A 14,252-nucleotide genomic window follows, 5' to 3' on the forward strand; every position below is an offset into this window, starting at 1 on the left:
TAAATAATAGATGGACCGCCTACTAAGTACTTCTGCTTCTTCTTCTGGTCATTTGAAAGTCAAACCTCCAACATAATAAGGGCTTGATTGCTTCTCAAATTAAAGGAAAAGTCAAAACGTTTGAGTGAGTAAAAAAGAGTGAGTCACGGTCAAAACGTGGCGAATGTCAAAACACTAAACACGTCAAATTATTAAAAAGGATAAAGGAGACCGCCGGTTGAGTTTCCACGGATCCGGTTACGATATACAGCCTGCGAGGTACGGCGTTTATTTATTGACTCTCCTTCTTCTTCTTCTTCTTCTTCCACTTGGGTTTTGTTTTCCTCTGGCGGGGCCCATTGTTCCGCCTGAGCCCTGTCTGTTCACCCACTGATGCACCGTCTGTTACAAACACTGAATTATTGAGCTCTCCTATACAGCTCACCTTTCCAGACATACCGCTTCATTCATCCCCGTCCCCTGCCACCGCCCAGGCTAATCAGCTGAAAAAACAAAGTCATGGGTGATGGAGATAAGGGAGTGTGATGCTCCTTATTGTGGGGGGGGGGGGGGGGGGGGGATCCCATCTCCATCTCAACTTAACCTCTGTTGTTTCATTTGGACGTCTCGTTACCAGACAGATGTCATCGGGAAGCGGTGGACAGACATGACAGACAGACACGCAGACAGATTGATGAATAAAGCTTTTAAACCATGTTTTTTTTTTATTATTTTGCCCGGTTGAGGAGAACTTCAGGTGTCTCTGTCTGTGCCAATAGACATAAGAGCATATTTCTGTCTCTGTCTCGTAATCATGGCTCATTCAATGAGTCACCGGTACCACTACAAGAAAGGCTATTGTGAGAGTTTTAATCTGCAGTAAAAGGAATGCTGTTGTTATTGTAAGTTAATGATTTATAAAAGTGACTGGAATCGTCAGGCAGAAACTTCATTTGGTTGGCAATATACCGCCACCATCTGGTTAAAAGGAGACAATGTCATAAATTGACTGTTTGCCAATTCATGTCTGAATTTGTGTGTGTGTGTGTGTGTGTGTGTGTGTGTGTGTGTGTGTGTGTGTGTGTGTGTGTGTGTGTGTGTGAAAAGAGAGAGAGTGTGTGAGAGGTATCGAATGTATACTGTCTTCCACGTATAGCCACACGATGTGAAAAGTAATGAGACATGGTTTATGGGGGCCAACCTTAAAATAACATTTCAATGACGTGTTAATGCCACGCCCACTCATACGTCACACAATAAAGAGGTTGTGATCAGATCGAAACCATTGTAACCTTCAAAGGAAAGCGCATGGCAACGATCTTAACAAGTAGACTACATGATTGACTTTGGTGTTTTACTTCGTATTTAAGTTGACAAAGGGCATTTGACCGACCAAACTTAAAGGGCGTGGCATCAGCCTACCTGGGGGGTGTACAATTTCACTTCCTGTATCTCCCAGGTTGAGTCACTCACCTGGCTGTGGCAGGATTGACTCACGCAATTCAATTCATAAAGACATCAAAGGGTAAGGCACATTGTTCCTCTCAAGACACCATAAAGCTACATTTATGAAGTTATCGATACCTTTGCATTTAGTTTTGGATGTTATTTTAAATGAATGGGTCGGCCTAGAATAAAAGTCGCGGCCTTTACCACTTCCCCAGTGCGCACTCCTTATCGACGCTTTATCTGACAACCTTTGCTATTTTCGTTTCCAGGTTCCTTATATTGAAGGTTGAGGACTGCTAGACCAACATCGAAGGACTATATTCTTTGCCCGATCCAATTTGACCTTTTTCTTTGATACAACAATGACTGTACTACAGGCAGCACTTCACGCAGGGCCGATATGTCTCCTTCTATTGATGTTCACATTCTGGGCGGACGGACAAAACTTCGGGGAGCAATGTTTGGCGAAATACAAACAAGGTCGCGTCAACTTCATCCTGGACGCCGACGGCTCCGTGAAGGACGGGGCGACGTTCCTCTCTTCGCCGAAGGTCGGGCGCTACAAGGATTGCGTCCTCTCCTGCTGTAAGGACTCCAAGTGCAACGTCGCCTTCATGGAGCGTGGAGCCGAGGACGGCCTGATCAAGTCGTGCTTTCTGTTCGACTGTCTGTACAATATGAAGTACGTCTGTCGCTTTGTCGGGAAGGTCGGCTACTTCAACTACTTTCTGAACTCTGTGTACGAGAGCGACCTGGCTGTGGAAAGCAACCCTAGTAAGATCACCGCCACCCCCCCCCCCCCCCCCCAACAACCACTACCCCCACACCAATACCTCGTGTTATTGAATCATTCACAATAACAGTCGCTTACATTTCATTGTTAATTTTAATGAAATCATTGAACTAGATATAGGCTGTGTGTGGCTCTCTTCTTTTTTTCTTTTCTTTTTTTGCTATTAAGGATTATTTTGGGGTCCTGCTGCTTGTAGGAGAATATCGTTGTCATTAGAATTCTACTGCATGTTGAAACACGCCTGACACTCACAGACCTGGCTCTGTCTGTGAGTCAGTTATTACCTGAGATGAGGGTGGCCAAAACAAAAGCACACCCAACCAACCCCCCTCATTCAAACATGGTCAAAACACAAGACAAAGTAGTGCATGTACCCAAGCTTTAATAATGTTGAATACATTTTTTTGTAGTGATCTTATTGTTGTTGGTAGTAAAAATATAAATCGTGTTGATTCTCCGTCTAGGCCTAGAAGATAATCCACCGGTGGCCAACGGGGGCTCCGCACGAGTGGTGCAGCCCCAGGATGGGGTGACGTTGAACGGCATCGAGAGCCACGACGATAACGGCATCGAGACCTTCCAATGGCAGTTGGTGACGGGGAACCCCTATGCTGTCATAGAGGTGAGCCTCAGCGGTGGTGGTGGTTTGAGGAGCATTGAAGGGTACTGACCATCGACAATAACCTCCTCACAGTATAAATCGTACTTGAGGGGTGGTGGGCCTATCAATGGATTTTTTTTTTAAGTTCCACTGAACTGAGATGTGTTTTATTACAGAGCAAAGAAAAACTGTCTTATGCTGATGACCTTTTGATGCTATCGTTTGGTGTTTTGTGGGGGCTTGAGCGGTGCACACGCACCTATGGGCTTAGATTAATGTAAGTGTCTAAAATTTGCAACTGTAAAGTGGTCTCTCGTCTCTTCAGAAAACACCCTACAAAGACGCGATTTCGGTGAGCAACCTGACGTCTGGGATTTACAAGTTCCGGCTCACGGTCGTAGACACCATCGGGCAGTCAGACTCCACCATTGTCACCGTGCTGGTCCTCAACCCAGAGCAATCCAAGGGTGAGTAGTCCTACACCCCCAAAGCAGGACTCCATTATTATGGGACACACTGACCGCGGTCTGGTCCACTCTGCCAGAGGACTAGACTAGTGAATGTGATGGTGGAGATAAAATGGGTTCCGGGCGTTATGGTGCGACCTGCTTCTTATACTCAGAGCTTTTAGGTTTCAGGGGCATTTTTTAATTTTTAGTTTGGTTTGGTTTTTCTTTAGTTAAGAGTTTTTTATTTTTTTTGAAGTAGCCTCTCTATATTATGTACACATTTCATTTAGTCTAATGTGAGAAATGGTTTGTGGTGGGTTGAAGACGAATCGTGTCATCTGCGAATCGTATTGTTGTTTCCTGTTTAAGACCTTCACATTTAGGTGTGAGACTACGATGAGCAGTTTTCTCTGCGTTGAGCTTACAATTATCTTATGTAGTTGTACAAACACACTCAGAAACCTTTTCAAGGTTGTTTCTAGGGTGCCTCAAACAAATATATTGTGTCGAATACACAAATCCAAAATAACATTAGCGCCACAAGCTCAAACAAGTTGAGGGTGTTAATCTTTAAGTTATGCCACCAGTCCCCTGGGCTAGGTGACAAATCCAAGATACTTTGCGTTGAAGATATCTATCTATTTTTCTTAGTTCTTAGGAAACCACACCTTTTTCCATAAGACATACAACTCCTGTAAGTGGCAGTTTTATCTGGAGTTCCCTGTGGTGTAACTGCTGCCGTACAGCTCGCTACACTAACCCCCACCCCTGATTCCTCCAAACTTGTCAGTCAGGTTTCAGCTTGGGTTTCACAAACAAGGCAGCATTGCCGTGCCATGATACTCTTCCGTCCTGATTTTAATACAAAAGAGCTTTCCTTTTGTCATCTTAATGGAACTTATCTTGCCTTTTGATTTAGCCAATTCACTAATAATCCGTTAAGAAAAGCCTATGGAACAGCCCATTCCATTTAAGAATTGCGACTCACGTGAAACAGGTGAATGCAAAGCAACTATACATTACACCTCTCACACATTAGCAAACTCTATAACAAATATATTGATTACAGCTGTAAAACACAAGATAAAAGCAGTAGCAGTTCTTCAGAAACCGCCATCCTAAAGTCTCAAATTCCCTTTCAAGTTCCTCGTACTTCATTAGCTGTGCGTTTCCGTTTTGACGGGAGCAGGTTGGGGTTTGCATGTTTCCAAATAATGATGGTGTCACCCTGAAGGTGCTTAAGAGTTGATGAGTATGAGACTATGACACATTGACCATATGGTAATGAATTACATAAGCAGGAGCCTAGCGCATCACTTCCGGCCTTTTGTTTGTTGCTTTCTTTGGAATGGTCCACATGCCTCTGCCAGTTGTGTAACACTGTGAGAGACAGACAGAGAAACGCCGTCGGCTGTCTGCCCACAATCCCAAAAAAATGTGGGAAACAAAACCATACTTGCCACTTTTAAATAATGGCTGGAGATAGTCGGGAACAGGAGCGTGGCTAGCAATTGAAAACATTCGGGGCTGTAGCCCTGAAGTTAGAGTCCTTTTTCGGGGGTTTCTCCCCCGAGAGAATTTGAAAATCGGGCTGATGAACATGCAATTGACCGTAGTTTGAGAAGTAAAGGAAAGACCAATCGTCATGTCTGACTCACGTCGGGGCAGGCCTACTGAGTAGGTTAATGTTTGTTAAGGATAGGGCACCACATACACCAGCAGCCAAAAGGAGACATTAGAATAGCCTGTAGCCAAATAGTCATGCGCCTACCCGATGTCAAGTGGACCGGGTTGAATACACTTTTGCGGTTTCCACTCGCTACAATGTTGCATCTGTGGCTGCTGGTAATTCAACCACAAAGAAGTAAACTGTACGGGGCTATTTTCAGCATTATGTTTTTTAATTTTTTTGACGGCACCACGATCCGGGGATATTCCCTAAAGTTCCGGGGCTATAGCCTTGAATGCCCAGGTCTAACGACGCGCCTGGTCGTGAATAGTAAAAGTTGTCAATGCACTTGCAGACAATAATGTGCCTAAGTGCCTATGTCTGTGTGTCTGTGTCGGGATAATGTGCACGGGGTGTTTTCTGTCCTGTAGTAATGAGAAACGACTTCACTTAGATCAACGATGACGCCAACGCAAATGTTGTTAACGGCGGAATTCATCTGCCAACAGATTTATATCTTGAATAATCTTTCAACTCCTTCTCTCTGCCAAACGAGGCAGAGAACGAGGCAGAGAAATGCCCTAAGAACTGCCTACGACCATCTTTTAATTTATGACAAGTGAATCGCGACCGGCGTCCCTAGTGTTTAGCGCTCTGCACAGCCACCCCAGACGGTCAGCATGGAATATGTCTAAATGCATGTACGTCATTATTTGACACTTTAGTATGGTTTAACATGACTATAAATCATTATAACAACGTTTATAGGTCATAAAAGTCGAAAAAGCCTAATAGGTGCTCTTTAATGTTACATATATGGCCTTATCAGATACTGCTTTATTATTATTATTTCCTGCTTCTTGCAAAAATTCAACAGTTTATCATTGCACATAGGGAATTATGCTGTGCTATATAATGTACTTCCTCTTTGTTTTATTCATGGTCCCCAGGTTCAGCTCGAACCATTTTTAGAGCGATGAATAAATAGCAGTTGACGATTAATATTTGAAAGCTCTCTTCAGGAAAACCTTCAGTAATCGTTTCCATGTCTAACTATATCTATAATCTCCATCCCGCTACAGACCACTGTATGTCACCGGTTAAGGTGGGGCCGTGCCGTGGCCATTTCCCCCGCTGGCAATATAACGGTGCCTCTCAGAGATGTGAAGAGTTCATCTACGGTGGCTGCAGAGGGAACCTCAACAACTACCTCAACCGCGACGAGTGCACCAACGCGTGTGAGGGCTCAGGTAAACAGCCCCATAACGTGTATTACGTATTTTTTCCTCCTCCAGATTGGAAACCCAAAAGTGAATTATGAGTCGTAGAATATAATGAGGGTTTAGGCTAGTGCAGGTGCCCCTTCTCCGTGTCTTGATAGTATTTTCGACAACAGAGTAAAGTGACGAAGAGGATTTCTAAGATTTTTGTGGGGCTTTCTATTTCAGATGGCGGTTCAAAAGCCTCCAGAGGTTTACCAATTCCATCATCATTACCAAAAGGTAAAGTATCGGCTTTCAGAAAAAAATAATCTTGTAACAAAAAGGAACACACTAAAATGTATCTATAATTTTTTACATTTAACTTGGATGAGGAGTTTATCAGGACATGCAAACAGGAAACGTCTGACAGAGTCTGTCTGATGAGGGGTTTTGTGGTCATGCAACAAATGCACACACTTGGTTTCCATGTCTATCACCAAAAAGTTACATTTTAAAAGAACATGGTTTCATTTCTAAATGTGCTGACCTGTACTTCCTAACCCTTTAGTTAATCTCCGTGCTACCATGGCAGCTGTTTCTTTCCAAAGTTGGACTGCCCATTTTAAATAATCGTTGACAAATGTCTATCCTAAATTAATACCACATGCTGTGTAATAACTTTTCACCAACTTTTCAAGTCAATGTCATACATTCTACCCTTATTAAAAATAAACAAAAATGGAAAAGATAATACAAAGTGAATAGAAATATTGTCATGGAAAGAAAATCTGTTTTCTTTGACTGGAGACAACGCAATAGTTTAATTGAGGGTACCAAAAGCAAGACTACCCCAAAAATGTGGCGTCGTCTTGATTTTGTGAATGTGTGTCATTTTATTTTAAATTGTTATATCATTAATCCCCCAGTGGGACACCACCTGAGCTATGCTTACATAATGTCACTAATAATGAATTATAAACACTGCGAAATAGGAGAGAAATGTGGGGTCCCATGTTCTGAGGACGAGTTCACCTGTGCCAACGGCTGCTGTCTGGAGGCGGGCCTGGACTGTGACAAGGTAGAACAGTGCAGCGACGGTTCAGACGAGAAGAACTGCGAGAACTGTGAGTGCACAAGATGCAAACCAGGCTTTGTTTCTATTATCGATCAAGCCAAATCAAAATTTTTACTTAATTTTCTGGCCTTGACTTGTCATTTGGCCATAAAAGTAAAGTCTCGTCTTGTGTTCATACAAATAAATGCTTTTTTCCCCCCTCACTAATTCAAACTGTCTGCCTTCTCTTGGATCAGTGAAAGACAAATTTGAGACGCTTCTGCAGATCCCAGTCGACGAGAAGAAAGGTAATATCCTTCTTCTTCGTCATTCTGCCGTTTCTGGTGAAAGAAACTAGATTCGTAAATGGTTTTCCCTTCCCCAAAGTTGTACCCTGTTCCCAAATTTGACATCCAGTTTCATACCCAAACGTTAACCTGCTGCCTCCCCCACCCAACCAGCTCGCTGCACCGAGTCCCCAGTGACGGGCGACTGCAGAAACAGCTTCACCAGGTGGTACTACAACCCTGTGCTGCGCAGCTGCGCCGCCTTCAACTACGGAGGCTGCCGCGGAAACGAAAACCGATTCGTGTCCAAAGAGGAATGTATGCACATGTGCGATTCAGTGACAGGTGGGTCACGTGCTTGGGCCAGCAGTGTACGCGCACGTACGCACACACTTCTTGGGGGGGAATTGCTGCGGTTGAAAGTGCAATGAGTTCTTCAAAAGATACCTAGTTCCTTAAAAGATTCCTGGTAACTAGGTAAATTACGTGTGTTGGAAACCCGGCTTTGTTATGATGGGTACTAGGGAGACATGAAGAAATGCATGCACAATTGCTTGACTTTCAATACAATCATAAAAGTCAACCTGAATTGGATGAGTTCAGAAAACGCTGTTCACTAGTCCGGATTGTCTGTTCTGGGACATGGCGCTTCTCAGATTGTTTTTGATTATTTACCCTTTTGCTTGATTTATTTTTTTTTTGGCGGTTCCCAATGTGAATTTCGAAATTTGCTTATTTTGAGTGTCTGCTTTTTAAATTTTTTAAGTTTAAACAAATTAACGTTGATAGCACAAGGACAGTTTTGTTGATAGTTTTGCGTCCTGAAAAAAAAAAGATTTATTTTATTTTATCCAACATGATGCGACGCATATCTGCATGCCACACATCACTTTACTAAATGTCCTCCCCCTGTCCTTTTGGTTTTTAGAAGTAGACATTTTTGCCAGAAAAGAGTCATTTGAAGGTTACATCGGAGAGGCCCACACAGGTAATGTAATATTGTTTTGTAGTTCAAATGAATGGTATCTTGAGAGAAATAGGCCAGTGTATTTCTCTGTTCATACTGTTTGTGTAGCAAAAGTTGGATAGACGCCTGCCTTTTGTCGGCATTGTATCTAATATTAGAACCTGGTCAACTCTTGCATTTAAATGACCTTGTCCTTGCATTTACAAAGTGGTCACAATGCTAATTTAATACTGCTATATATTTTATGTTGGTAAGGCTGATGGATAGGGTGGATGTTCTGTTCAGGGAAACTAACATTTTCCTTTCGCAACCCATGGATATCACTGATGCCTTCACAGTTTTACAGCGTTTTGTTTAGAAATTCCATGCTGTGAATTATCCCGGCTAAACGAAATAATCCTATCCCACTCCCAAACATATCAACGAATGTGTGTCCCTGTGTTACCACGTCTGTAGGGGTCTTGGCCGTCGCCGTCCTACTGGGCATCGCCATCCTCGCCCTGCTGGTCGTGCTGGGCTACTGCTTCTTGAAGGGCAAGAAGAAGACGGTCAAGCACCAGCGAGTGGCCAACGGCACCCAGGCGTTCCCCTTGGAAGACACGGACAAGCTGGTGTACAACAGCACGACCAAGCCCATCTGATCCAACCTCCTCCCTCGGCCCCGTAATCAGAGCATGCGTTGGGCAACCATGAGCTACATCAGGCGGGGGAGGGCGCGGCGGGGGAACCACATTGAACTTTTATTTTTTTAACGGTGCGTTGGATTTTTTTTTAAGGTCGGTGCTGATGGCATCAGTCTTCTTGTACAGTTTAAACCCTGATGTATGTAACAACACACACACACACACACACACACACACACACACACACACACACACACACACACACACACACACACACACACACACACACACACACACACACACACACACACACACACACACACACACACCCCCCCCCTTTTTGAAGCGAGCGTTTTTCAATGTGTTTGGTTTTTTTGTTGCTGCGACATGAGCGATGGTTTCTGCGGTAGTTGTTCAGCTATGTACTCGGGGTAATTGGGATATCGGACAGGGATGTTATTTGTCTTAAAATGGCTTAACACTGTGTTATTCTTCTGATTAGTTTGTGAATTTTCTTTAGTGTTTCTATCAAGTTAAAGGACTTTGGAGCCCTAGCATTGAGCTCAGAACTTCAGGAGAGAATCAAATTTATACTCGTACATCTTTTTTAGAATGGGTAGTGCATATTCAAAGTCATAACATCAGATCACAAGTGAAGTGATGTGAAAACTCGTTTGGGTACTAAATGTTCCGACCTTACTGAATTCTTGCGTTGACAGTTATGCCACCCTTTTACAGCACATCTCCTCAAAAGATCACAGGAAGGAGTACAAGTTCTTTGGTTTGGGAATATTCACAGTTTTGTTGTGTAAAGAGTAACGTGTAAATACCGACATCCATTGGTCTTTGTTAACTTAATGAAATCCCAGCCACTTCAAAGTTTGTGATTACTTGTTTTAGTTTTTATTTCATGAACTATATTCAATGTGATGTTTGCATTGTGATGAACAAATAATTATTTTTGAAAGTAGGCTTACATTTGTATGTAAAATGTGGCTTTGAAACCATACACGATTTTAGTTTGTTAATACATTATTGACCAACCTTTATTTGTGAAACAGTCTCACCATTCACTTTAAGTTAGCTTTGTATATATTGCATAGTTTTTTATATCTGTTTAAGATGTATACAATGAGTTCTATGCTGAATAAAAAGTAAATTCAAAAAGGTATCAGTCATTGATTGAACAAAATTATTAAATGGCGTTAAACATTTTAGCAACTAAGGCTATTAGTTGCTAGGTAAATTACCTGACATGACATCTTCATTAGCCCACTTGTAACCTGACCTAACATCTACATTAGCCCACCTGATACCCTGTAGGCGTACGCGTATCATTGTTTATCATTGTTGTTAATTTTCCATTTATAACCACCAGATGGTGATATTGCTACGTTTACCTGAGACCACGCTGTGACGCTGTGCGACGCAGAAAATGATCCCAAATAGGAACGGGTTACAAAAAAAAAAAAAGTGAAACAAGTAGGCCTATTTAAAGTATATAATTCAGCAATTAGCACTAAATGTTTAACTCTTTTTTTTTTTTTTTGCGCAGCTTATCTCTGAACAGCTAAATCCGAGAATGAGATGCACAGCCAGGGGATTTGGAGGAGAATTTAACTTTTTAAGACCCCCCTGAAATTGGAAGGTAGCGTAAAAATAACCATTACACTCCTGCAGCAAAACAACACAACACAAAAGACAAGAAAACAAAACCCTTTGGGGGACATATTTGGATTGATGCATCATTATGTGTGCATACTGTAATGGCTTTTTATTTATGCATGCATACTTTTATTGTATGCATTTAAAAAAACAAACAAAGCCAAAAGTGTTGCAAGCACCTTCCCTACCATCGCAAGGACGAGCCGTGAAAAAGTGACCCAGCAGCTAACCGGACTGTAGGGGACGGTGTCAGAAGTGGGAGGCGGTCTTTGTTCATCATTGTTGGTCCACTTCAGACGCAGAGACGCGTTGCGCTTGATTGCTGGCGAAGCTGGTCCTTGTACGGCAACACGCTTCACTTGCGGGTTTTCTTTACCTTTTTGGAAATGAAGGTGAAACAAAAGGACTGACCTCAAGTTGATCTACCAAGCCATGTTTCACTACTGAGTCCGCTTGGTGGAGGAAATTCATTGTTCGGTGAGTGAACTTTGGCAAATTCCTCTGTACTGTAACGTTGGTTCTAAGCAAAATGCGTCAGTGGTTTGAGCTCTTAATCTGTTGAGTCTAACTTTTAAAACACATGTTGTATGCAATATGATGGGATGTTTTTGTGATGTGTGTGTGCATTAATAAGATAGACAGAAATCACAACACATCTTTTGAAGCGACCAACTTTGGTCACTTTGAACGAGTAACGGAACCTAATGATGAGACCTCCGTTTAATGACATGTGATTCTTAACTTGACTGTTTCACATTATTCATTATCATAATGATCGCTTTGGGAATTGCATGTTTTTGCATAGAGACATTTCTGTTGGCATAGGCTACAGACATTTCTGATACGCACAATCTATTGGTCAATACACAACACCAATAACTATCATACAAATACTCCCCACAACTGTCACTGTCTTTAACGTAACCAGATAACCATAGAGTGGCTTAATTTGAACCTCTGACGGATGTAAGAGTTTCAGTCACTGATGTTTGCGCTGTCAGAGAACACACCAAGTGTTCAGTGAACTTTGGCCAGCTGTAGACTTTTTGCAGAAAGTCTACAGCTGCAGAATAAATGTTGGGTTGGCCCTGTATGCCAGAGTAGAAACTTTTCTTGCTGGATGATTATTGTGGCTCAACTCTGACTGACACATTGCCATTTCTTTTGTACTGCAATTCCCATTCCCCCCTCCCCCCAAACCATTCATGCTTGACTAAAGCAGCCCTATATGTTTTTCTTTCTTTACTTCTAATACGCATTCTAGTGGGACAAAGTGCTCCTCTAAAGGCCTGTTGTTCGAGGGGCAATTTATATCTTCACCAGCTGTTCAGAAGAAGTGGTGCAAAATCAATCAGCCGCACCTCAAAAGTCCCATCTATTAGTTCCTTGACCCCCTCGACCCCTAGACTCGGTTCAGATAGATGTTCTATCAAAGGACTGAATGGAACTTTCTTGCTGGTGGTCTGAAAGGGAAGCGCCTGGATGCGTGCATCCACCAGGCTCTGGAGGGAGAAGGGGGACTGGCTGGCAGCACAGCGCAGCTTCCTCCCTCTATAGTCTTTGGTATGCGACACATGGCACTGTGGTGGCTCCCACCTTCTTCGCTGCAAATTACACTGTTTGGTTTACAGAACGCCAGAATGGCTTTTAACACTTTGAGAACAGGTGAAAGCACCCTCACGTTGGTTGCCATAAATCCGTTTGTATTCCGAAATGCCAGTCCATTTTTAAAGTTTTTTTAGTTGGGATTTGTGACCAACCTCCCCAGACCTGTTGCTGGTTGAACTTAAATAAGTTTGATGTTGCGCAAAGGAAGCTAGGGTTACACACGGGCAGTGGGGGGTTAACAGGACTCCGGCGCGTCCTCCGGCTTCAGAGGGAATCGTGTGTAAGTCATTAAGCACATCAGGAACCCTGGAGAGCTCAAAACAGTGGCGTGTTTTTTTATTTTTCTTTCTAGCGTTGTTAAATGTCGCCAAGCCCCAAGCAGTTCCAAGTTGCACTCCTTCCTGGCTGTGATGGTTCTTTAAATAGGTCCGCTCCAATTTTATCGAAATGCCTGGTCTCTAAATTTAACAGCGCTCTCCTTCCCAGTCTCAGCACTGTAGGGCACCATGGAGGACCGCTTAATGCTAAAAAACCTAAAGTCTGGACTTGTTGTTTGCCATTTGAAATGGTCTTTGCCATCTCTTCTTGCCAGGTATGCGCTTCAAAAAACTCTCCCTTTTTAGCCTGTGGTAATGGATCATTTGTCACGAAGTGAAGATTGCTATGCATTTTCTTGACCACAGCAGGGAATACTTATTCTGTCATTACTGCTATTTTCACTGGTGTGTGTGCAGGTGGTGTATGTGGTTGGTATACGATGGTGTTAATCAGTGTTCTCAAGAGCTGTGCAATGAACTAATCAAACTGACCCATCCAACCAGAATGTTCTGGTGTGTGTGTGTGTGTGTGTGTGTGTGTGTGTGTGTGTGTGTGTGTGTGTGTGTGTGTGTGTGTGTGTGTGTGTGTGTGTGTGTGTGTGTGTGTGTGTGTGTGTGTGTGTGTGTGTGTGTGTGTGTGTGTGTGTGTGTGTGTGTGTGTGTGTGTGTGCGCGCGCGCGAGAAAAGGGGAAGACCTTGCGGTATGGCATTGCTTGTTCTTAGAGCAGTATGTTTAATTTTTCAGTAAAAAAAGGGGATGGGCAGGTTTTTTGTTTGCCTGGCTGAATGAAGAGTCGTTAGTCTCTTAAGGTCCCGTGTCAGGGACAAACGGCAGGAGTAATGTGGGAAAGAGGGCACCCAGAGAAAGGCTGTTTGTCACTGCATGTTTCCACTAGGGTAGACAAGGCTGAGAGGGTAAGGGAGAGGTCAAGCAAAATAAACATGGCACCGATGCTGAAATAATACCCGCTCTCTGTCTGTCTCTCTCTCGGTCTCAGTCAGCCAATGGGGGGGACGGGGCCGGGACTACGACTCCCTTCCCCTGCCATCTCTGCGTGGCTTTATTATTTATTTTTGTTTTCTCCGTTTTGGCTGTCAATGTCCCTGGCTGAGGGTGTCAAGGATGATGTGTCTCTGGCACGTCTGGCCGAAGACCAGACGTGGGTATTATGTCATAGTTCCACATATCCACCCAGTCGAGCATGGGCACTGCATGGGGCCAGGGTAAGAAAAGGTGATGGAGTTTCCTCCTTTTTAGAGAGAGAGACAGAGGTACCAAAGTGAGACTAGTGTTCTCAGCTACTTTCTAGTGGTTCATTTGTGAATTTTTTAAAAGTTCATGCCGTTTATTGAAGAATCAAATGTTGTTTAAAATCCGTGTATCATCCAATTGTGTACTCCTATTAGGATATGGATTATACTTACGTGATACACACCATAGTTGGATCCGGGGAAAACACTGGTAGCTTAATGGCAAGATTTTTAAGGGAACAATGTTTTGGATATGAAAATGTACCCTGACCTGAACATTGCAATGCCAGGGTTTGAACAGGAACCAAAGATGTAAAGTAGATGGAAATTAGCATCTT

The 14,252-nt window shown here is 43.1% G+C and overlaps 2 protein-coding genes across 6 annotated transcripts in view; both read left to right on the forward strand.

The window, feature by feature from the left end:
- Positions 1 to 1,224: 1,224 nt before the first annotated feature.
- spint1a (serine peptidase inhibitor, Kunitz type 1 a) lies at positions 1,225 to 10,241 on the forward strand. The gene is made up of 11 exons (XM_060052148.1): positions 1,225 to 1,504; positions 1,698 to 2,202; positions 2,686 to 2,843; positions 3,148 to 3,289; positions 6,023 to 6,190; positions 6,389 to 6,442; positions 7,135 to 7,266; positions 7,454 to 7,504; positions 7,658 to 7,828; positions 8,412 to 8,471; positions 8,907 to 10,241. The coding sequence occupies exons 2-11, from the start codon at positions 1,791 to 1,793 to the stop codon at positions 9,089 to 9,091; spliced, it is 1,533 nt and encodes a 510-aa protein (XP_059908131.1). The 5' UTR covers positions 1,225 to 1,504; positions 1,698 to 1,790; the 3' UTR covers positions 9,092 to 10,241.
- A 771-nt stretch (positions 10,242 to 11,012) lies between these two features.
- LOC132457810 (pleckstrin homology domain-containing family G member 3) overlaps positions 11,013 to 14,252 on the forward strand; it is a 33,388-nt gene continuing 30,148 nt past the window's right edge. Inside the window, exon 1 of one of the 5 annotated variants that reach the window (XM_060052154.1) lies at positions 11,013 to 11,215. Coding sequence is in view for 4 of the 5 variants with exons in the window: in XM_060052156.1 (XP_059908139.1) it covers positions 12,853 to 12,938 (86 nt within the window). In the remaining variant the exon portion in view is untranslated. Of the gene's footprint in view, positions 11,216 to 11,244; positions 12,939 to 14,252 lie in introns of those variants that run through there. The other 4 variants (XM_060052156.1, XM_060052153.1, XM_060052152.1 and 1 more) reach the window with 4 other exon arrangements.

Source organism: Gadus macrocephalus, chromosome 5 (genome assembly GCF_031168955.1).
Source record: "Gadus macrocephalus chromosome 5, ASM3116895v1".
Lineage (NCBI taxonomy): Eukaryota > Metazoa > Chordata > Actinopteri > Gadiformes > Gadidae > Gadus > Gadus macrocephalus.

Bases quoted from the DNA above. Each gene is read 5' to 3' on its own strand.
- spint1a (XM_060052148.1), top strand. From the start codon at position 1,791: ATGACTGTACTACAGGCAGCACTTCACGCAGGGCCGATATGTCTCCTT. The intron at 2,203-2,685 runs GTAAGATCACCG...TTCTCCGTCTAG, and splicing joins GGCTGTGGAAAGCAACCCTA to GCCTAGAAGATAATCCACCG. The intron at 3,290-6,022 runs GTGAGTAGTCCT...ATCCCGCTACAG, and splicing joins CAACCCAGAGCAATCCAAGG to ACCACTGTATGTCACCGGTT.